General features: G+C 41.5%; 1 protein-coding gene across 1 annotated transcript in view; it reads left to right on the top strand.

Annotated features, from left to right (window-relative positions):
• EP300 (EP300 lysine acetyltransferase) overlaps positions 1-24,319 on the top strand; it is a 92,095-nt gene that overhangs the window by 54,810 nt on the left and 12,966 nt on the right. Inside the window, exons 9-22 of the mRNA XM_003932837.3 lie at positions 1,789-1,906; positions 3,300-3,474; positions 6,190-6,267; positions 7,009-7,118; positions 8,219-8,356; positions 9,245-9,682; positions 11,296-11,475; positions 11,704-11,848; positions 13,187-13,305; positions 15,688-15,927; positions 16,795-16,883; positions 20,027-20,107; positions 22,434-22,490; positions 23,474-23,551. Of these exons, the coding sequence (XP_003932886.1) occupies positions 1,789-1,906; positions 3,300-3,474; positions 6,190-6,267; positions 7,009-7,118; positions 8,219-8,356; positions 9,245-9,682; positions 11,296-11,475; positions 11,704-11,848; positions 13,187-13,305; positions 15,688-15,927; positions 16,795-16,883; positions 20,027-20,107; positions 22,434-22,490; positions 23,474-23,551 (2,046 nt within the window). The remainder of the gene's footprint in view (positions 1-1,788; positions 1,907-3,299; positions 3,475-6,189; positions 6,268-7,008; positions 7,119-8,218; positions 8,357-9,244; positions 9,683-11,295; positions 11,476-11,703; positions 11,849-13,186; positions 13,306-15,687; positions 15,928-16,794; positions 16,884-20,026; positions 20,108-22,433; positions 22,491-23,473; positions 23,552-24,319) is intronic.

The raw sequence follows: 24,319 nt of genomic DNA, 5'->3' as shown, positions 1-24,319 counted from the left end.
CATGGTGGTGCGTGCCTGTAATCCCAGCTACTTAGGAGGCTGAGGCAGGAGAATTGCCTGAACCCAGGAGGCGGAGGTTGCGGTGAGCCAAGATCGTGCTGTTGCACTCCAGCCTGGGTAACAAGAGCAAATCTCCATTTCAAAAAAAAAAAAAAAAAAAACTCCTGGCCTGAGGTGATTCACCTGCCTTGGCCTCCCAAAGTGCTGGGGTTACAGGTGTAAGCCACTTTCACCAGCCAGAATTTTTTTTTTTTTTTTTTTTTTTTTGTTTTGTTTTGAGACGGAGTTCTGCCTTTGTTGCCCAGGCTCCAGGCTGGAGTGCAGTGGCACGATATCTCGGCTCACTGCAACCTCCGCCTCCTGGATTCAGGAGATTCTTTTGCCACAGCCTCCTGACTATCTGGGACTACAGGTGCCCGTCACCATGCCTGGCTAGTTTTTTGTATTTTAATACAGACGGGGGTTCACCATGTTAGCCAGGATGGGCTTGATCTCCTGACCTTGTGATCTGCCCGCCTTGGCCTCCCAGAGTGCTGGGATTACAGGTATGAGCAATTGCGCCCAGCCCAGAAATTCTTAAGTAATAGCACTGAGTAATGGAATTTGACAAGGAAAGAACTCCATCCATAAGTGGAATGAAATTATTGCTTTAGTAAGGAATAACGAGTCTCTTATTTTGTGACAAACTATTCATGAACTTTTATTTAATGGGCAGAAATGATTATTTGGGATTGATCATTTGACTTTACATTAAAAGTTTATTATATATGCCCAAGTTTTCTACCAACTTAGTATTCTTCTGAACATCCATTTATATCTTGGTTTTTTTTTTTTTTTTTGGAGACTGAGTTTCGCTCTTGTTACCCAGGCTGGAGTGCAATGGTGTGATCTCAGCTCACCGCAACCTCCGCCTCCTGGGTTCAGGCAATTCTCCTGCCTCAGCCTCCTGAGTAGCTGGGATTACAGGCACACGCCACCATGCCCAGCTAATTTTTAGTATTTTTAGTAGAGACGGGGTTTCACCATGTTGACCAGGCTGGTCTCGATCTCTTGACCTCGTGATCCACCCGCCTCGGCCTCCCAAAGTGCTGGGATTACAGGCTTGAGCCACCGCGCCCGGCTCATCCATTTATATCTTGATCTGGTTTCTTCAAGTCCTATGACTATGAGATGTACAAATAAAATTAGTGCCTAAAGATCACATTCATCAATCATAAGAAATACTAATGCAAAACATTTTGTTAGGGAATTGCTAGAAAGTGGAAAACTGAATCTAGCAGAATCATGCATTTCTGCTCCCTCCACTTCAGGTTTTTGGTTTTTTGTTTGTTTTTTTATAAGCCTTTGTCAGAGCACTTCGAGTTTTTGATGTTTTAACATTTTAGAGTGGTTGGTTATTAAGTTTTATTTCAATAAGATGAATAATAAACTTAGAAGAGTAGAAGGAACTGTGAAAGAGGCTTTTGCTCCTTGATACTATGACAAGGTTCGTTTTGCTCACTTTCTTTAGTATGTAGCTCAAAGTAATATTTTGCTTTACGTCTAGAGTAGCAGGGACCAAAGAGTATTTTTGGGGGAGTCGTTTTCTGTATTGTGATTGGAAATATAGAGAGAAATTATTTTATTTGTCACTAAAGGACAGTTTGATTTCACTAGCTATTATATTTGAATATGTCTCTCCTTGCCATTATTTTTTCCTCTATGTGTTCAGTGTATAAAAATCAGGGGGAAAAAAAACTGAATTAAAAGCTGACATGATATTACAGTGGTGGGATTTTCTTTTTCCAGCGTCCAAGCCATATTTCCTACACCGGATCCTGCTGCTTTAAAAGACAGACGGATGGAAAACCTAGTTGCATATGCTCGGAAAGTCGAAGGGGACATGTATGAATCTGCAAACAATCGAGTGAGCATCTGGTTTTCTTGTTTGTTTGTTTTCTATTAATAGCCAAGATTGGGCCTGTTGTGGTTATTTGTTCCTGTTTGTGTTTGTTTTTTGTTTTGAGATGGAGTTTCAGTCTTCTTGCCCAGGCTGGAGTGCAGTGGCGCGATCCCAGCTCACCGCAACCTCCACCTCCCAAGTAGTTAGGATTACAGGCATGCGCCACCACACCCAACTTTTTTTTTTTTTTTTTTTTTTTTTTTTTTGTAGAGACAGGGTTTCTTCATGTGGACAGGCTGGTCTTGAACTCCCGACCTCAGGTGATCCACCCACCTCAGCCTCCCAAAGTGCTGGGATTACAGGCGTGAGCCACGTTGCCTGGCCAGTTTATTCCTCTTTAGCATATGCAAGTAGTACTTGTCCTTGAGTCGGGGTACACGCTCTAGCTCTCCCATCTTATTGTCATCAAGCACAGTTAGGATAACAAAGCAATTTCTTAAATGTATGTCATCAAGAATTTTATTTTTTTCCTCCTAATAACAGTGCACGCATGTGGCACTTCATTTGGTTGTCTTATCAAGTAAATGTGTTGAGTTGGCCGAGCACTGTGGCTCGGTGCCTGTAATCCCAGCAGTTTGAAAGTCTTAGGTAGGTGGATCATTGAGCCTAGGAGTTGGAGACAAGCGCAGGCAACGTGGCAAAACCCGATCTCTACAAAAAATACAAGAAATTAGCCGGGTATGATGGCACGTGCCTGTAGTCACAGCTAGTCAAAAGGCTGAGGTGAGGGAATCACCTCAAGCTACAGTGATCCATGATTGTGCCACTGGCAACAGAGAGAGACCGTGTCTCTCCCCAAAAAAGGGGTGGTGGTGGTGCTGAGCTGTACCATCTCTGTTAACTTTTCACTAGAATATGAAAAGTAACTTAGTATCGTTCATGGTAGTTTAGTGTCTCTACATAAGTTGAACGTTTTCTAAATTGGTACCACTTCTGAATGCAGCGTAAAAAATGAAACTAGGCCGGGCACGGTGGCTCAAGCCTGTAATCCCAGCACTTTGGGAGGCCGAGGCAGGTAGATCACGAGGACGAGAGATCGAGACCATACTGGTCAACATGGTGAAACCCTGTCTCCACTAAAAATACAAAAAAAAAAAATTAGCCGGGCATGGTGGCACATGCCTGTAATCCCAGCTACTCAGGAGGCTGAGGCAGGAGAATTGCTTGAACCCAGGAGGCGGAGGTTGCGGTGAGCCGAGATCGCGCCAGTGCACTCCAGCCTGGGTAACAAGAGCAAAACTCCATCTCAGAAAAAAAAAAAAGAAACTAATATATCTGTTCTCAGTTTATTTTTCCTGTTATCTGGTGGTAGTTCCTTTTTCCTCATCTCCCTTATTTTACTCCAACAATTCAAAAGGCGGAATACTACCACCTTCTAGCTGAGAAAATCTATAAGATCCAGAAAGAACTAGAAGAAAAACGAAGGACTAGACTACAGAAACAGAACATGCTACCAAATGCTGCAGGCATGGTTCCAGTTTCCATGAATCCAGGGCCTAACATGGGACAGCCGCAACCAGGAATGACTTCTAGTAAGTATTTTTTGTTATACTTACATTTGAGAGAAATGGATAAACAAACAGCTTCTATCCAAACTTAGTAATTTCTATAAGCTTGTGTAACTATTCTAGAGTTTTTAACGATTTGCCTTTGCAAAGAAAATAACTTACAGTAAAAAACAGAAGCAGAACAGTATATTTAAGATGTCTGGGCATGGTACTTAGCATACCTTGATAATCTGGCATTGTTTTAGAGCCCAAAGTAGAGTTCTCTAATGGTGACACCTAGAAAGTGACAGCCTACAGATATTCACAGATTTCTCTGAGACTGGCTTGTGTTGTAAGTAGCCAGTAGATGTTTGTAGGTTGACCAGGTTCAGGACCCCCATAGAGGCTTACACTCTGTAACACACATAATATCATGTTACAGTGTCACACTTTCTAATTGACATAAATATTCTAAGGCTAGGAGCTCTCTTTTTTTTTTTTTTTTTTTTTGAGACAGAGATGTACTTTGTGTCCCAGACTGGAGTGCAGTGACAGGATCTAGTATCACTGCAGCCTCTGCCTCCCAGGTTCAAGCAGTTCTCCCACCTTGGCCTTCTGAGTAGTTGGGATTACAGGCACATGCCACCATGGCTGGCTAATTTTTGTATTTTTCATAGAAACTGGTTTCAACATGTTGGCCAGGCTGGTCTGGAACTCCCGGCCTCAAGTGATCTTCCTCCACCCCCTTACCTTGGCTTCCCAAAGTACTGAGATTACAGGTGTGAGCCGCCACCACCCAGCCTAGAAGCATCATTTAAAATTACATATTGGCAGCTTCAGTTTCTGGTTATATCATCATTGTTGACCTGGTGAATTAACCAGATAGCCAAGACTATGATACATTGTCTTATTCAATCATTGACTTACTGGTAGAATCAAAAGTAGTGAAATACAGAGCAGGCACACCATTTTCAGGAATGATACGGGCTGTTTAATTGCTGTGGCTTTGATAAGAAAAACCTGCCTTTGATGAGTTAGGAAATGCTAATGACCTATAAGTGCCCAACTGAGCCAGCAGGTAGTAACCCTCATAACATCAGTAAATTATAGGTAGATTGAGAAGTTCATCTCCTTCATTTATTGAAGTAATAAATGATTTCCAATTGCCATTAGCAGCCTCATTTATTAATTTCATTATTAAGTGTGCCAGATACTGTTTTGTAATTGGGCCAAGATGTGTAAAAAGTTGGGAAGAGCAACATTTCTGGCAGAGGAAATAGTATACATGGAGGCCCAATAGTAAGGAAAAACAGATTTTTTGAGTAGTTAGGAGAACACATTTTCAGGAATGAGAGTCAGGATTACAGTTGAGACTGTTTCAGTACATGATTTGAACTTGAGTAGTAACTAAAGATATAAAAACAAGTAGACATACATAAGATACTTGGTTTGGGTAAAATTAAGTTCTGGGTGAAATTTGAGCCAAGTCTAAAGTCTGTGAAATATTAAATTGTATTCTAATGTCAGAGTCAAAACAGTATGGTACCGATGAAAGCAGGAATAAAAGGTAATGGAACTGAATATCAGCCTTAATTGTTGACCTTTAGCTTGTACTAAATCTGACATTTTGTAAAATGAGATTCTTACCTTAACCTAATACATAGAAAATAATAGAAGCATAAAAGGGGTCGGGTATGGTGACCCACGCTTATTAATCCCAGCACTTTGGGAGGCTGAGGCTGTGGATCACTTGAGCTCAGGAGTTCAGGACCGGCCTGGGCAATATCTTGAAACTCCATCTCTACAAAAAATACAAAAATTAGCCAGGCATGGGAGCATGTGCCTGTAGTCCCAGCTATTCGGGAGGATAAGTCAGGAACATCACTTGAGAAACAAAACAAAAAAGAATTACTTCTATTTTTGTATTTTAGAGGTACGAGACGTATAGTGTGTTATAATACGCATGTTATTTAAAATCAATGTTCACAGTGAGTTTGTATACATAAAAACATCACTATGCTACATAATCAAATTTGGCCACCATTAGACATGATTCATAGCTACTATTCATGGAGACACTCTGTGGCATGCCAGACTCACTTTGTTAAACAATAGCATATTAAATGGTATAATAGCTTCATTTTTTTTTTTTTTTTTTTGAGACAGAGTCTCGCTCTGTTGCCCAGGCTAGATTGCAGTGGCACGATCTGAGCTCACTGCAACGTCTGCCTTCTGGGTTCAAGTGATTCTGCTGCCTCAGCCTCCTGAGTAGCTGGGATTACAGGTGCCCGCCACCACACTTGGCTAATATTTTTGTGTTTTTAGTAGAGACTGGATTTCACCATTTTGGCCAGACAGTATTTCACCATGTTGGCCAGGCTGGTTTTGAGCTACTGACCTCAAGTGTTGCACCCACCTCAGCCTCCAAAGTGCCAGGATTACAGGCGTAAGCCACTGTGCCTGGCCTATAATAGCTTCAGTTTTTAAAAATGTTTTACATTATTTTTCTGTCAACGTAAAAAGCACCCAGACTCATAAAGGAATACCAACAAATCCACCAGGACACATTTTTCTGTATTCCAGAAATAACATTTTCTTCAAGTTTCTGTCTAGTTCAGAGCTTTATTTTGTGATTCATACCCAATTTTTAAAGGTATTATTAAATATATTTGTGGGATTTGTGTGAACAGTGAGCTTTTGTTTGGTTGTTTAAGGGCAGATGGTGCAAAGATACTTCTTTATTTCTCTTTTTTACTCTAGATGGTCCTCTGCCTGATCCAACTATGATCCGTGGCAGTGTGCCAAACCAGATGATCCCTCGGATAACTCCACAGTCTGGTAAATAGTGAAAAAAAATTATTTTAAAAGAATCCCTGGTGTACTGCACGATAATACCCGCTATCTGGATACCCACTTTATGTCAACAGCAAGTGTCGTGATAACCTGCTTGAGAAATTCAAAAAACTCCTTGGAGTTTGAGCCCATAGAGGAATAGGAGGTTGGCTGGCAGATCACCGGGCAGGTGACATTAAATGATGAAGCATCCATTAAAAAACAAGTGCAGGTTGGGCAAGGTGGCTTATACCTGTAATCCCAGCACTTTGGGAGGCTGAGGCTGGTGTATCACCTGAGGTCAAAGTTCAAGACCAGCCTGGCCAATGTGGCAAAACCCTGTCTCTACTGAAAATACAAAAATTAGCCAAGTATGGTGGCTCAGGCCTGTAATCCCATCTACTTGGGAGACTGAGGCAGGAGTATCTCTTGATCCCAGGAGGTGGAGATTGCAGTGAACTGAGGTCATGCCACTGCACTCCAGCCTGGGCAACAGAGCGAGACTCTGTCTCAAAAAAAAAAAAAAAGAAAAGTACATTTGTAGATTGTAAAATTTAGTTAGGAGATCTTGTTAGTTAATGCCTGTATACAACTGCTGCAAATGAGACAGATTTATTTATACATGGAAGATTGAAAGCAGGTTTATTAGCCCTGATAAAATGTTATAGAATAATCAGACATTAAGAATTCTTTTATTCTTCAGTTTCACAAAGGCATTCAGATCTAATATTTTGTACATATTCACAGGTTTGAATCAATTTGGCCAGATGAGCATGGCCCAGCCCTCTATTGTACCCCGGCAAACCCCTCCTCTTCAGCACCATGGACAGTTGGCTCAGCCTGGAGCTCTCAACCCGGTTAGTTTGCCATCTTTGGGTTAATCTCTTTGGTCTTTACCTGGTATTTTGAAAATCCTGTTTGTTCCTGCTTTGTAAATTCTCACAGTCATTTAAACAGACCATAACTCATAGTTTTTCTGTAATTCTTCTGTAATTTTAATGTATTTAGCCCTACTAGAAAGCTGACCAAAAAATAAAAACAGCCAGGCCCTTATCCCTGGAGTCTCAATGTTTAGTGGCCTGCATGCATTTTCACAGTCAGTTCTCTTCCCTGATGTCTGTCTTCCCTTCTCCAGGCAGAGAACTGTCTGTCTTTTGCAAGGGTGATGGTGTGTTTGACTGGTTCTTGAGGCCAGAGAAGAAAGACTAGGCATCTCCTGCTCCTTAGGCGAACTCTTAACCAGTCCGTCTCTTCACACTGACCCCAACCCTCCTGCTACCCTTTAGCGTTAGCTAGTGCCTCTGATTCTTCAGCCTTTGAGGAGTTCCTGAGCATTACTACTTCTCGCTAATCTGCCGTTTTCAACAAGGCGTTCTGTCCTTCATTTCAACCTGTAAGACAGATGTTGTTAGCTTACGAAGGTTTTGGCTAGCCTTTGGTACTACAGATTTCTTTCTTTAAGGCCTGGATTCATGTAGGGTTATTTTAGAAGTGTAACAATCCTAGAGCATTTGTGGATTGTGAATGCTACCGATTGTGCCACAATTTATAAGATTTTATTTGTTTTTACATATTGTGGGTCTTAGAATTTGTGCTATTACTACATCACTGACATGAGCTCATGAAATTGTGATTCATTCTCCTCACTTAGAGCATGCAAAGAAAGTTACCTGCTATCCCTGTTAGAGTGCTAGGTATATTTGTATACCAAGAGAATGTGTGTTTGTCCCATCCTTACTATTTCTTGAGAATAGACCTAGGTAAGCTGTGAGGCTATTCCCGTTTATCTTGGCACAAGAGTCAGTTGTTCCACAACTTTCTTGCTATTCCTCTCCAGCCCTTTTCACCTATACTCCTGTCTTTGACTTTTCTCTGCTTAATAAGCCTGACGTTAGGAGCATTTGATGATTTCAATTATAGTAGAATGAATAGTTTGGTGCTCTGTGGTTTTTTGCAGCCTATGGGCTATGGGCCTCGTATGCAGCAGCCTTCCAGCCAGAGCCAGTTCCTTCCCCAGACTCAGTTCCCATCACAGGGAATGAATGTAACAAATATGCCTTTGGCTCCGTCCAGCGGTCAAGCTCCAGTGTCTCAAGTATGTCTTATAAGTGGATTTTTTTTTTTTTTTCTTATTTTCAATTCTTGAAACTTCTCTTGACTTAGGTTTTTATAGGAGAGAGTGGCAGTAAATAATGGCTGAAAACAGATGATTCTTTAAAAAATAATAGTTGTGGACTTAGGGCATTCAGAACATGAAGAGATTATTCTGTGACATAGCAATGGTGTTGTTACAAATTAGAAAATAATTTAAATGGATGGTTTTAATTTTTTTTGTAGTGAACTTTTTTTTTTTTTTTTGAGACGGAGTTTCACTCTTGTTACCCAGGCTGGAGTGCAGTGGCGCGATCTCGGCTCACCGCAACCTCCGCCTCCTGGGTTCAGGCAATTCTCCTGTCTCAGCCTCCTGAGTAGCTGGGATTACAGGCACACACCACCATGCCCAGCTAGTTTTTTGTATTTTTAGTAGAGACGGGGTTTCACCATGTTGACCAGGATGATCTCGATCTCTCAACCTCGTGATCCACCCGCCTCGGCCTCCCAAAGTGCTGGGATTACAGGCTTGAGGCACCGCGCCTGGCCTGTAGTGAACATTTTTAAAGTAAAATCTTAGAATTTACTAGAGCATCGAAGGAACTGTGGCTAAAGAGAGCATAGGGAGGCTCTAGAGCACTATGCACTCAATTCTGCCATTTTTCTGCAGTGGCTAAGGCCATTCTGCTGAATGGTTTGAAGTCTCTTTAGTTAAGTACTCTATTGATTGCGCTGTCCAAAGATATATCCCCAGTAATAGGGTTTTTACACATTATGAAATAGACACATTGCTACTGTTTGTTTAATCAGTTTGTGTCCTAAATGCATGTAACATGCCTGTGTAAATATTTCCTTCTGTTTTGAATTGCTATCTTGTTATGTTTTTTAACAGGCACAAATGTCTAGTTCTTCCTGCCCAGTGAACTCTCCTATAATGCCTCCAGGGTCTCAGGGGAGCCACATTCATTGTCCCCAGCTTCCTCAACCAGCTCTGCATCAGAATTCCCCCTCGCCTGTACCTAGTCGTACCCCTACCCCCCACCATACTCCCCCAAGCATAGGGGCGCAGCAGCCACCAGCAACAGCAATTCCAGCCCCTGTTCCTACGCCTCCTGCCATGCCATCTGGGCCACAGTCCCAGGCCTTACATCCCCCTCCAAGGCAGACACCTACACCACCACCAACACAACTTACCCCACAAGTGCAGTCTTCACTTCCTGCTGCTCCTTCAGCTGACCAGTCCCAGCAGCAGCCTCGCTCACAGCAGAGCACAGCAGCCTCTGTTCCTACCCCAACAGCACCGCTGCTTCCTCCACAGCCTTCAACTCCAGTAAGTAGAGATTTGGATTTAGGCAGACTCATTAGAATTGCACTGTAGTATTATATTACTTCTGGGCCATTTATATTAATCTCTTTTATTTTATCACTTACTGTTTTCTCCACAAGTAGAATGTAATCTCTTTTTCATTAGGGACTTTCTTATCCCGTTTTGCTTTCCTGTGATAGGACCTATTGTAGCAGGAGCATAAAGATTTTATTTAGATCTGACTTTGACCATTATGTTTCATGTTGTACTCTGAGGTTGAAGGTATGTAAAGAGGTATGACAAGGGGGATACAGTCCTCTTCCTTATTTAGTATATTATTTAGTGCAGTATATAAATGTGACATATTATTTAAATAATTTTTTCCAAACAGTTTGAGCTGTAAAACTTAAGAGACTGAATTTTAAAATTCTAGAGTTGGACAGGCATGGTAGATTACACCTGTAACCCCAGCACTTTGGGAGGCCGCAACAGGCAGATCACTTGAAGTCAGGAGTTCAAGACCAGCCTGGCCAACATGGTGAAACCCCGTCTCTACAAAAAAATACAAAATTTAGCCAGATGTGTTAGCGAGTGCCTATAATCCCAGCTGCTTGGGGGACTAAGGCAGGAGAACAACTTAAACCTGGTAGGCGTTGGAGGTTGCCGTGATCAAGATGGCACCCACTGCACTCCAGCCTAAGGGACAGCAAAACCCACCCTGTCATTAAAAAAAAAAATAGCAGATTTATGAGTCCCTGTGGCCCTATCCAAAATTAAAGAGAGAATTACAGACCCAGAACAACCTATAGCTCACTTGTGAGAAGTTGGTTATGCATATAATAAAAATCCAAATTCTCATATAATAGTCAAGTCCTTATTAATAGAACTCTTTTTGTTAAGGGTTTAGCAGCTTCTACTTTGATATCGATAATAATATATTAGTTCTCAGTAGTTTGAACTGAGAAGTCCCATGTTTCGCAGCCATTTTATAAAATACTGTAGTTGATGGATGGCTGGTTCATTGTGGCCTCTGATAGACAAGGAAGAACAGAAGGAGGAACCAGTAGATCTGATTGATTTTATTCTTTATAAAATTAAGGGTAGTTCCAGAAAATACTGACTTCTCATTAGGAGGTTTCTTATAACAAGACTTAGGAAGATGATAGGGATTGCCCGTTACCTCATTAAAATCTAGTGATTCAAAACAGCCACTCTGGGACATCACTATATTTATTCTCTTTTTCTGTATGTTTGAAACTTAATGTAATGAGAAGGTAAAAACAAAAAAGATAGCCGGTTTTGTTATTTTCTTTCATCCCATTTTTGTATAAATGTGAGTTCCTCTGAAGCAGACATCTTTGAAACCCGCACACGGCCAGAGAATGATAGTTATCAGTGAAATAGTTGCTGGCTGTTGGATGTACACCCAGCCAGCCAGTATTTACAAGTCTTAATTCTCCTGTTCTTAAGCGTAATTAAAGGAATTGAAATGAGCAGAGCAAATGAAGGCACCATAGATGAATATAAGACAAGAAATGTATTTAATTCTGCTGTCCTGTTGCTTACCTTACACTCAGATTGTATCACTCGCAAACTGTGTGTATGTGTCTCACCCACTCCCCTTTTTTTCTGCCTAGCTTTCCCAGCCAGCTGTAAGCATTGAAGGACAGGTATCAAACCCTCCATCTACTAGTAGCACAGAAGTGAATTCTCAGGCCATTCCTGAGAAGCAACTTTCCCAGGAAGTGAAAATGGAGACTAAAATGGAGGTGGATCAACCAGAACCAGCAGATACTCAGCCGGAGGATATTACAGAGGTGAGAGTAGGGTAGTTACTATTTGATGTGGTTAGGACCTCAGTCTGGGAACCCAATTTTTTAAAAATACTGCAGAATATTTTGATAATTATTACATCTCATGGCATGAGAAAGGGTGATGAGATTACATCCATAGGATAGAGTAAATGATGTAATGAATGATAGTGATCTTATTGATTCTCAAGTAGATATTTTTGGAATACTAAAAACCTTTACCTTTTCTTTTAGTCTAAAGTAGATGACTGTAAAGTGGAACCTACAGAAACAGAAGAGAGAGGCACTGAATCAAAAACTGAAATAAAAGAGGAGGAAGACCAGTCAAGTACTTCAGCTACCCAGTCATCTCCAGCTCCAGGACAGTCAAAGAAAAAGAGTTGAGTCTCTTAGGCTGTTGGTTTTAGAAGTAGCTAAAGAAACCAAAGACCCAAGGCAGAATTGCGGTCATGCCTCTTGGGCCTCAGAAGTTGCCATTAATGTGAATTCATTATCCTTGAAGCCCTGGGCCTGGTGTCTTCATTGTTAATAATATTTTTTCCTTTTTTTTTTTTTTTTAAAGTTATATTCACTTGCAGCAACCATTGAGTTAGTCATTCCCCTCTTTTCCTCAGAGTTCCTTGGTTAGCACCCTCTAAAAATTTTCGCTTTGGCCAGGCACAGTGGCTCGCACCTGTAATCCCAGCACTTTGGGAGGCTGAGGTGGGCAGATCACTTTGAGGTCAGGAGTTGGAGACCAGTCTGACCAACGTGGTGAAACTCTGTCTCTACCAAAATTACAAAAATTAGCCAGGTGTGGTGGCACGTGCCTGTAATCCCAGCTATGCAGGAGACTGATGCACGAGAATCATTTGAACCTGGGAGGCGGAGGTTGCAGTGAGCCAAGATCGCACCACCACATTCCAGTCTGAGCAACAGAGTGAGACTTCGTCTCAAAAAAAAAAAAACAATTATCTTTCTCAAAAGAGAAATGTTTGTAAATAGCCTTGACTAAAATACAGGAAAGACTAGCAATAATAATAGCATTACCTCTTTTATCATTTACCTCCTGTGTGCTAAGTACCCACATTGTCTCATTTATTTTTTTTCTTTTTTTTGGAGATGAGGTCTCACTCTGTTTCCCTGGCTGGAGTGTAGTGGCGCAATCTCAGCTCACTGCAACATCTGCCTCGAATTCAAACAGTTCTCTTGCCTCAGCCTCCTGAGTAGTTGAGACTAGCGTGCGATCACATTTAACTATATTGTTTTTGTATTTTTAGTAGAGACAAGATTTCACCATGTTGGCCAGGCTGAAACTCCTGTCCTCAAAGTGATCCGCCAACCTCAGCCTGCCATAGTGCTGGGATTATAGACACAAGCCACCATTCCTGGCCCCGTGGACTCTTACTTAGCAAAGTCTCTTCATAAATTTTTAGAAGTCTTTGGATTCTGTTTCTAATTGACCAAATCTGTCTTCGCTGAATTTGTGACTGAAAAGTTAAGCTGAGGGTGAAGGGTGTTTAAAGGTGATAAGGCACACTTTTTAGGAGCTGCCTGAAGCAGAGCAGCGCTTAGAATCAGTAATTAAGCCCTTGGTGATATTTCCATGGGGACAGAGTAGTTATTTTTGTGTTACTTGATTCTTGAGATGCTTTTAGAGCTTCAACCTCTAAAACCTCTTTTAAAAGTTCTTTTGATTAATTGATTACTAATTTCAGATACACTTTTTTCCCCAAAGTTTTCAAACCAGAAGAACTACGACAGGCATTAATGCCAACATTGGAGGCACTTTACCGTCAGGATCCAGAATCCCTTCCTTTTCGTCAGCCTGTGGACCCTCAGCTTTTAGGAATCCCTGTAAGTATCTGGTGGTACTTCTGATTTTGTTTTTTAATTTGATAACAGCTTTATTGAGAGATAATTCACATTCCAAATAGTATAGCCACTCATTTCAAATGCGTAATTCAGTGATTTTTTTTTTTTTTTTTTTTTTGGAGACAGTCTTAATCTGGTTGCCCAGGCTGCAGTGCTGTGGCTCAATCTTGGCTCACTACTACCTCTACCTCTCGGGCTCAGATGATTCTCCCACTTTAGCCTCCTGAGTAGCTGGGACTACAGGCATATGCCACCTCAGCTGGCTAGTTCTGTGCATTTTTTAGTACAGATGAAGTTTCACCATTTTGCCCAAGCTGGTCTTGAACTCCTGGACTCAAGCAATCAGCCCACCTCAGACTCTCAAGAGTGCTGAAATTATAGGCATGAACCACCAGGCCTGGCCTAATTCAGTGATTCTTAGTATATTCACAGAGTTGTGCATGAGACTTTTATTTTCATCATTCAAAAAAATCCTGTACCATTAACAGGATTTAATGGTACACTCACCATTTTCTCCCGTAGCACCCCAATCCTAGACCATCACCAAACTGCATTCTGTCTCTTGATTTTTCTGTTCTATACACTTAATTAAATTAAACATACAATATGTGATTCTTTGTGCCAGAACTTTCCCTTAGCATGTTTTCAAGGTTCATCCATGTTGTAGCATGAATCAGTACCTCATACCTATTTATAGCCAATAATATTCCATTATACACATTTTCTTTACCCATTGATTAGTTGGTAGACATTTAGATGGTTTACACTTTTTGACTTAAGATAGTACTACAGTGAATATTGGTGTACAAGTTTGTGTGGATTTATGTTTTTATTTCTCTTTGATATTTACCCAGGAGTAGAATTCCTGGGTAGTATAGTTTATTTATTTTTGTAATTTTAAGAGCCAATAGATCATAGCAGAAAAATGGACCCCAGTTATCTTTGTTTTTAAAGTTGCCTCCACATGCTAGGCTGCTGGCAGATGTCATTTGGGGGTTTTAAACGGTTACTGGACCAGGCCTTGTGGCTCATGCCTGTAATCCCATCACTTTAGGAGGCCAAGGCCTCAAGTGGATCACTTGAGGTCAGGAGTTTGAGACCAGCCTGGCCAAACATAGTGAAACCCCATCTCTACTAAAAATACAAAAATTAGCTGGGTGTGGTGGCACACGCCTGTAATCCCAGCTACTTGGGAGGCTCAGGGAGGAGAATTGCTTGAACTTGGGAGGCAGAGGTTGCAGTGAGCCAAGATCGCGCCACTGCACTCCAGCCTGGACAACAGATGGAGACTCTGTCTCAAAAGTGCTAGGCTGGGCGTGGTGGCTCACGCCTATAATCCCAGCACTTTGGGAGGCCGAGGCGGGTGGATCATGAGGTTAATAGATCGAGACCATCCTGCATCCTGGTCAACGTGATGAAACCCCATCTCTACTAAAAATACAAAAGTTAGCCGGGCGCGGTGGCTCAAGCCTGTAATCCCAGCACTTTGGGAGACCGAGGCGGGTGGATCACGAGGTCGAGAGATCGAGACCATCCTGATCAACATGGTGAAACCCCGTCTATACTAAAAATACAAAAAATTAGCTGGGCATGGTGGCACGTGCCTGTAATCCCAGCTACTCAGGAGGCTGAGGCAGGAGAATTGCCTGAACCCAGGAGGCGGAGGTTGCGGTGAGTCAAGATCGCGCCATTGCACTCCAGCCTGGGTAACAAGAGCGAAAACTCCGTCTCAAAAAAAAAAAAAAAAAAAAAAATTAGCTGGGCATGGTGGCATGCACCTGTAGTCCCAGCTGCTCGGGAGGCTGAGGCACGAGAATTGCTTGAACCCAAGAGGCAGAGGTTGCAGTGAGCCAAGATCGTGCCATTGCACTCCAGCTTGGGTGACAAGAGCGAAACTCTGTCTTAAAAAAAAAAAAAAAAAAAAAGTCAAGTGCTTCCAGAGGCAAAAGGTTTTAGGAATTTTCTCCTCCTGTATCTTGCTGTGATTTCCCATGGAACACTTTTAAGTTCTGTAGGCTTAGTTTCCTAATTGTACACCTCTTCTAGTACTAAAATTTTAAATGTCTTTGACTTTACTGATCTGACATGTACTTTATTAAAGTACCTGGAATAGTTTCAGTAAACTGTCAGCTGATGTCTAGAAAGTCCATAGTAGTTCTGTTTTTCTGCCCTTTGAGTAGGTTAGTATTTCTGTAGACTGATGATTTAAAGAAGTATCGGACATAGTCACCCCTTCGGGAAATATAGACAAGTCAGAAACTAAAATACTGCCTCAAAGATTAACAATGATAATGGATGATACTCCATCTCCCATAAATATAGTTAGACTTGACTAATGTTTGATGTCACTTGTCTTCTTTCTAGGATTACTTTGATATTGTGAAGAGCCCTATGGATCTTTCTACAATTAAGAGGAAGTTAGACACTGGACAGTATCAGGAGCCCTGGCAATATGTTGATGATATTTGGCTTATGTTCAATAATGCCTGGTTATATAACCGGAAAACATCACGGGTATACAAATACTGCTCCAAACTATCTGAGGTCTTTGAACAGGAAATTGACCCAGTGATGCAAAGCCTTGGATACTGTTGTGGCAGAAAGGTAAGAAATGTGTTTCAAATTTGTAACTTTTTGAGGATACCTAGAATAATGTAGTGATGACTATGGTAAGAGAATAATCTGATTTCTGGCTTTGACATGGCTTGCTTATTCATTCATTCATTCATTCGAGACGGTCTTACTCTGTCTCCCAGGCTAGAGTGCAGTCGTGAAGTCATAGCTCACTGCATTCTCAACCTCCTGGGCTCAAGCAGTTCTCCCACCTCAGCCTCCTGAGCAACTGGGACTATAGGCATGAGCCACCTCTCCCAGCTAACACAGTCTTTCTCTTAATGTGTGCCATGGTAGTAATAGCTCTTAATATGAAATAGAATTTCTTTAAAGGCATTTTTTCACAGGGGTCAATTGTATGGAAAAAGTTGCAATTAAATGCTGAATCAACAGACTGAGCTCATCTGGAGTAGAGGCATTCTTCTGTTCATTTGTAGGAGCAGATTCCTCAGCGTCTGTTGGCTTTTCAATACATATCACTTCACATTATTGGTTTTTTGTTTTTAAACTAAGATTGGGGTCTTGCTGTGCTTCCTATGCTGGTCTGTAACTCTTGGGCTCATGCAGTCTTTTCACCTTGGCTTCCTGAGCACTGCAGGCAAGCGCGACCCTGCCCAGCTATTCCTGTTGGGTTCTTTGATAAAAGTGATGGAAGGATATGACTGCTAAGCCTACCTCAGCATTTTGAAATAATGTAGAAGTAAACTGAGAATGATTTTCAGAAACTGAATTAGCCCATTATAATGAATGTAAATGAGAACTAAGACACCACTGACTTTTGTATCTGAATTGCCATACTTACTATTATAGTTTGTCCTTAAGGCCTCTGTGCTTTTTAACAAATGGTTTCTTTTGCAGTTGGAGTTCTCTCCACAGACACTGTGTTGCTATGGCAAACAGTTATGCACAATACCTCGTGATGCCACTTACTACAGTTACCAGAACAGGTAAGCTTGGCCAAGTGTGGGCCATGGTCCATGTGTCCACATGTCCAGGGAGTGCATGCAGATGGACGAGCACATGTACAGTCATGGTTCATGTGTATCTTGCTTGAAGACAGCTGTATAGCACAAGTTCTGTTTTTTGCCTTCTGCCTTTGTTTACAGAATTAGAAAATTTTTTATCGGAATAGCCTTGTATCAGTTGCCATGGTTTCCTCCCAAGACTCTGAGAAGATAAGCAACTTTGTGAGTTGTTGACATAGATGGCCCCACTTCTCTTTCTGCTGTGTTTTTAATTGATCACCACAGCCTGAGGCAAAACGGAGATGATTTTCAAACTTCTGAAACTAGCTGGACAGCTTTTTGAAAATGTTTCCCTTTTATATGAGGCATATCACTAAGTTGTTCTTGGAATATATGAAAACAGGATTCTGGAGTCTTTTATTTGCCTCATATTAAGCAAATTGAAAGGAAAACCGCAAATACCTCTGTACCTTACTTTTCCCAACACAGCCTTGCATATGACAGAGGACATTTTGAGTCTAATAAACTAAGGACCTCTGCCTAATTTTCTCCTGCCCAATCAATGGCTGTAATTACATAAATCCCATTCACTAATCTTTTTTTCTTTTTTTAAACGGAGTCTCGCTCTGTCACCAGGCTGGAGTTCAATGGCAAGATCTTGGCTCACTGCAACCTCCGATTCCCTGGTTCAAGTGATTCTCCTGACTCAGCCTCCCAAGTAGCTGGGATTACAGGCACGCGCTACCACACCCAGCTAATTTTTGTACTTTTAGTAGAGATAAGGTTACACCATGTTGGCCTGGATGGTCTGTCTCCTGACCTCATGATCCGCCCACCTCGGCCTACCAAAGTGCTGGGATTGCAGGTGTGAGCTACCGCGCCAGCTGCATTCACTAGCCTGTCTTAACCACAATTTGTCTCCTGTTTTCAGTGATCAGCCTACAATATAGCTTGCATTGGGTGTTTATTTGGGGCTCTGATAACAGTAATAACAAGGCTGGATGGTACTAATAATACTCTTTGTTCATTAATACCAAATCCATGGTGTTGGTTTTTGCTGAACTTGTGTGATGCAGATGTATTTCTAGCTTTGAAAAGTCACTTAAACTTCTTATTTTATTTACAAAAAGTTAGATGTGCTTGTAATGCTTTGTAGACCTAATGCTTTGATTTTGCAGTGAGTAAAAATCTAGCTTTTTACTCATTTGAAACCTAGAAAAGGTAAGAGTCAAATGTATAAGTACCTTATGTTTGAAAAAGCAAGTAACTTGACATAAACTTTTCTCATGTTTACTAAAACAGTAGTCTAAAATGTTTATCTTTGCACCAAGCCACCTTTAATCATGTACCTGCACACATCACTTCCTTTTAAAATGTGTCCACTTGATGGCTGTAGTCAGTATTTAACTGCTTCTACAGGCATTTCAGTAAACCGTTTTTTTTTTATTTGTTTTTTTGAGATAGGGTTTCACTCTGTCACCAGGCTAGAGTATAGTGATTTTGTCTCACTGCAGCCTCTGCCTCTCGCTGGCTCAGGTGATCCTCCTAACTCAGTTTCCCAAGTAGCTGAGACTTCAAGCATGTGCCACTACACACACTCAGCTAATTTTTTCTGGAGACGGGGTTTTGACATGTTGCCCAGGCTGGTGTCAAAACTCCTGAGCTCAAGTGTTCTGCCTGCCTCAGCCTCCCAAAGTGCTGATATTATAGGTAAGAGCCACCGAGCCTGGCCAGAAAGCACATGTTTTACTTAAGGCTTCCTTGGGATAAGAAATAAATTTTGTGTCTTTTTTCCTTTTTTTTTTTTCTTGTTTGTTTTTTTTTTTTTTGAGACGGAGTTTCGCTCTTGTTACCCAGGCTGGAGTACAATGGCACGATCTCGGCTCACCACAACCTCCGCCTCCTGGGTTCAGGCAATTCTCCTGCCTCAGCCTCCTGAGTAGCTGGGATTACAGGCACGTGCCACCATGCCCAGCTAATTTATTGTATTTTTAGTATAGACGGGGTTTCACCATGTTGACCAGGATGGTCTCGATCTCTCGACCTCGTGATCCACCCGCCTCGGCCTCCCAAAGTGCTGGGATTACAGGCTTGAGCCACCGCGCCCGGCCAAATTTTGTGTCTTTTAATCAACGGTGTTTTTTTGTTTTGTTTTTCTTTTTTTGAGGAGTCTCGCTCTTTTACCCAGGCTGGAGTGCAGTGGCATGATCTTGGCTCACCGCAACGTCTGCCTACCCAGGTTCAAGTGATTCTCCTGCCCGAGCCTCCCAAGCAGCTGGAATTACAGGCTTGTGCCACCATACCCAGCTAATTTTGGTATTTTTAGTAGAGACAGCGTTTTACCTTGTTGGGCAGGCTGGTCTCGAACTCCTGACCTTAGGTGATCCATTCACCTTGGTTTCCCAAAGTCCTAGGATTACAGGCTTGAGCCACCACACCTGGCCATGGTTGTTTTTACATTATTGTTTTCTGCGACTGTATCTATAGTGGACTTTTAAAGGAGTAGGGGTGGGGGTGGGGCTGTCGTTTTTTGTTTTTAAGTGGGAAGAAGTGTGATTTCCTATATTTAGGTAGTGAGTAGCAGCTCTTCTCTCCCTGGTATATTTATCCTTCTTCCTCCTTTTGATTATTTACGTCACATAGTGTTATTTGCTGAAATGAAAGGATATGGGTCTGTGTAATTGAAACTTTTGCTTTTATTTGCAGTAATCATTTGCTACTTGTGATCCCATTTGAGATATTTAATGCTAATCTGTGCTTTGCCTTGGCTTTCTGCTTTGTGTTGTTCTGTCTTGCTTTTGTGTTTTTTGTTGTCTTGCAATCCCTCATTTCTTCGTTTGTTTTGTGTTTTTTTTTTCTCCCTCATGCTTGTCGTTGTCTGCACTTGGCTTTGATTGCAAAAAACAAACAAAAAAAACCAAAATCAAAAAAACAAAAAAAAAAACCAAAACCCAAACTGTGGGGCCCATATATCTGCATCATTGAATGTCCTTGTCGCCGTTGATGACCTGCTCTCTGCTCCCGTCCCCCTCCTTGGCCTGCTGTGATTGGTGGCTTCGTTGCTTGGCTTGGGCTGTGTTGTGTGAACGGAACAGTTCACCCCAGTATGGCCTTCTTGCCGACAGGTATCATTTCTGTGAGAAGTGTTTCAATGAGATCCAAGGGGAGAGCGTTTCTTTGGGGGATGACCCTTCCCAGCCTCAAACGTAAGTAACCATTATTTTGAGAAGTGCTAATTAGTTGTTGTCACATGATTATACACAGGCTTATTTCTAAATGAACTTAAACTATGCTGTTGAATATGGTAGCCATTAGCCACTTCTTGCTATTTAAATGCAAATTAAATAAAATTAAAAGTTGTTTATCACATGGACTACTCACAGTTAAAGTGTTCAGTAGCTATCTGTGTCTGGTGGCTACCATATTGGCCAACCCAGAGAATATATCCATCATAGTAGAAAGCTCTATGAGACATCACTGGACTAGGGAACATGTCAGCAGTAGGCAGTCATCTTAATTATAGTAAAAGTTACTCTGTATAGGAAGCAGTTCCTCTTTGAAAAACTGAAAGTTTAGTACAAGAAAATTTCATTATTAACTTTTCTGAGTTTGAGGGTAATTGAACTGATAAGCACCTTATACCCTTCTCTTGTAGGTTAACAGAAGACCCAAGTCACTATTTTAGTGAATAATAGACTTTAACTACATGAAGGGGTTTAAGAGACTTGCTTGGGCTTTGCAGTCTCACAGGCTCTTACCATTTGGTAAAAGGCCAAGAGATAAATTTCACACATATAGTCTAATAGTAATACTAGTGATCTCTTAAGATTTAGGCAGTCACTATAATTCAAACTTGGACTGTTGAAGAAGGAAAAATTGCTTAGTGTAATTTTCATATTGCAGGTTCATATTTACTTCTGTTTAGGACATTGCGCAAAAATGTGGAATTTTTTTTTCCTAATAAATGGGGCTTCTGAGAAAAGCTGTGTTTAATTTTTCTAAATTGAGTTGTAAAAACAGCAGTGTCTGAGTGCCAGCTAGGAGAGTAGATACTGGGAGCCTATGATCCTTGAAACATTTTGACACTTGGTTAAGCCAGGAAGGTCAGCTCTAGGGTAAGTTTCCTTGATTCAGGAAGAGACATAATCCTTGCCATTGAACTCTCTCAAATGGCTTACCAAATATTCTAAACCTGAAAGCAGTGTATCTCTAGCTTTGAAAAGTGTAGGAACAAGACCCCTCCCAATTCTGCAGGTCTATAGTGGACACAAGTGTCTATTTTTATAAACAAACTCCGAGATTTCTTCTGGTGCTGCTGGTCTTCAGACTTGGAGTAGCAAGACAGGCCATTCAGGAGAATGCTATCAACAGACACAAAAGAATCTCTAGGCCATAACTAGTATAAGAAACAGTTTTCAGTATGGACATGTCCTAATTTTGTAAGGAAGAAGAACAGTAGTCCAAGTTGGGCCCCTTAATGTTGATTCTAGTTGGAGAATCGTAAGAACTGTGAGCTTTTGTATGTAGTGAGGCAATGAGCAGTGTGGTATGCTAGGTTTTAGGATGGGAAGCCATGTGAAATTTTGAAATGTGAAATATGGAACTTTTGTCCTTCAGATTTACCCCAGAACTTTTTTAAGATGGGGTTTCACCATGTTGGTCAGGCTGGTCTTGAACTCCCAACCTCAGGTGATCCACCCTCCTTGGCCTCCAGAGTGTTTGGATTACAGGCGTGAGCCACCACGCCCAGCCTATATGTATTTTTTTTTTTTGTATTTTTTTTTTATTTTTTTTGAGACGGAGTTTTGCTCTTGTTACCCAGGCTGGAGTGCAAATGGTGCGATCTCGGCTCACCGCAACCTCCGCCTCCTGGGTTCAGGCAATTCTCCTGCCTCAGCCTCCTGAGTAGCTGGGATTACAGGCACGTGCCACCATGCCCAGCTGATTTTTTGTATTTTTTTAGTAGAGATGGGGTTTCACCATGTTGACCAGGATGGTCTCGATCTGTTGACCTCGTGATCCACCCACCTCGGCCTCCCAAAGTGCTGGGATTACAGGCTTGAGCCACTGCGCCCGGCCTACATGTATTCTTAATGTCGAGATTTTCTGTTGTAAAAAGTTGTTCGACGAGACTCTTCCTGAAAACTTTTTATTTAAATAGTGGTTTACTTCCCGGTATACGTGCCATTTTTTGTAATTCAGTCTAGGAACATTAATCCATAAAAAAATACAAATACCTCACACCAAGAGTAGTAATAGGCAAGATTTTAAAAGGAAAAGAAGGAATAGTTTTTCTAGTTCTTCCTGGGTTCTCCATTTCGGATAAGAGGAAATGTATTTCACTCTTAAGTCCTATAGAATATTCCTTTACATAAACATGCATTTTGTGTGAGCCAAGAATGCATCTGTTTAAATGTGTATTCTTAAAAGACCTAAATCCATTTATAGTGCGAAGTTTGTCCCTTTGGTTAGAACAGCAGTCCAATTGCTCATCTCTCACTTTTTCTCATTTTGTCCCTTTTCTCTCCTTAGTACAATAAATAAAGAACAATTTTCCAAGAGAAAAAATGACACACTGGATCCTGAACTGTAAGTAAGACCCCCTTGAATAGTTAATGCGCTTTGATTTTTCCTTTTCCCTTTTATTCTCTTGGTTTGCGTGATCCATCAGATGATCTTGTATTCTTGGGCTAAATCTATATAACATCTAATGAGTAGTAAAACCATGGAAAACACTGAAGAACTAAGAAATGTTAGTTTTTAATGTCAATTTTTTTTTTTTTGGCCTGTGCAGAAAGAAGCTCTTAATGTTAATTTTAATGTTCTTAATGTTCAATGGAAAACATTAAAGATCTAAACCTGTAGTTTGCAGTGAGGCCTTTAGAGCGTGAAGGACTGAAATGTATGTTTTCTACATGTTCTTAAAATGGATGGGATGGTATCAGATTAATTTGGAATTTTCAACACCAGTAATCTGTCTTTTAATAATTAGCTGGGCTTGGCCAGGAGCAATGGCTCATGCCTGTGATCCCAGCAATTGGGAGGACAAGGTGGGTAGATCACCTGAGGTCAGGAGTTGGATACCAGCCTGGCCAACTTGGTGAAACCCAAATTAGCTGGGTGTGGTGGTGCACACCTGTAATCTCAGCTACTTGGGAGGCTGAGGCAGGAGAATCACTGGAACCCAGGAGGCAGAGGTGTCAGTGAGCTGAGATCATGCCACACTCCAGCCTGGGTGACAGACAGAGCAAGATTCCGTCTCAGAAAAATTAGCCACGCATGATGGTGTATGCTTGTGGTCCCAGCCAGGTAGCTGAGAGGCCAAGGCAGGAAAATGTCTTGAGCACAGGAGTTCAGGGTTCCAGTGAGCTGTGAGCATGCCACCCACTTCAGCCTTTGCAAGAGAATGAGACCCTATCTCTAAAAAAAAAATAGAAACTTTGTTAAAACTGTTCTCAGTTCTTTGATCATGACCTTGGGTATCTTTGTCAGAAATTATGGGAAATAGTTGAAGTTTTCATTTGGTTAAGGTTTGAGGTTAATCTGTCTTGGAATTGGCTCTGCTCTTCCAGGTTTGTTGAATGTACAGAGTGCGGAAGAAAGATGCATCAAATCTGTGTCCTTCACCATGAGATCATCTGGCCCGCTGGGTAAGGCTTAAGTTGCTTATTTCTCTGGAATTTCTCTTTATCATGAATTTTTTTTTTTTTTTTTTTTTTTTTTGAGACGGAGTTTCGCTCTTGTTACCCAGGCTGGAGTGCAATGGCACGATCTCTGCTCACCGCAACCTCCGCCTCCTGGGTTCAGGCAGTTCTCCTGCCTCAGCCTCCCGAGTAGCTGGGATTACAGGCACACGCCACCATGCCCAGCTAATTTTTTTGTATTTTTAGTAGAGACGGGGTTTCACCATGTTGACCAGGATGGTCTCGATCTCTCGACCTCGTGATCCACCCGCCTCAGCCTCCCAAAGTGCTGGGATTACAGGCTTGAGCCACCGAGCCCGGCCTCTTTATCATGAATATTAACAAGTTTTTTATTCTATGCATGCATTGACTATTGTATCTTCCAAGTTACTGTCTTTAAGTTTTCTTCTTTGGATTTGGCAACGATAATTACAGTTCACTTTTTAAAAATTAAAGATATTTAATTTTTTAAAATTTAAATATACATTCTTTTTAGCCATATACATATATTTTATTCTGCTGGATCTTTTTTTTTTTTTGAGACGGAGTTTCGCTCTTGTTACCCAGGCTGGAGTGCAATGGCACCATCTCGGCTCACCACAACCTCCGCCTTCTGGGTTCAGGCAATTCTCCTGCCTCAGCCTCCTGAGCAGCTGGGATTACAGGCACACGCCACCATGCCCAGCTGATTTTTTGTATTTTTAGTAGAGACGGGGTTTCACCATGTCGACCAGG

This window comes from Saimiri boliviensis, chromosome 21 (genome assembly GCF_048565385.1).
Source record: "Saimiri boliviensis isolate mSaiBol1 chromosome 21, mSaiBol1.pri, whole genome shotgun sequence".
Lineage (NCBI taxonomy): Eukaryota > Metazoa > Chordata > Mammalia > Primates > Cebidae > Saimiri > Saimiri boliviensis.
The sequence above is the reverse complement of the archived record's forward strand: the minus strand, read 5'-3'. Positions and strand labels throughout refer to the sequence as shown.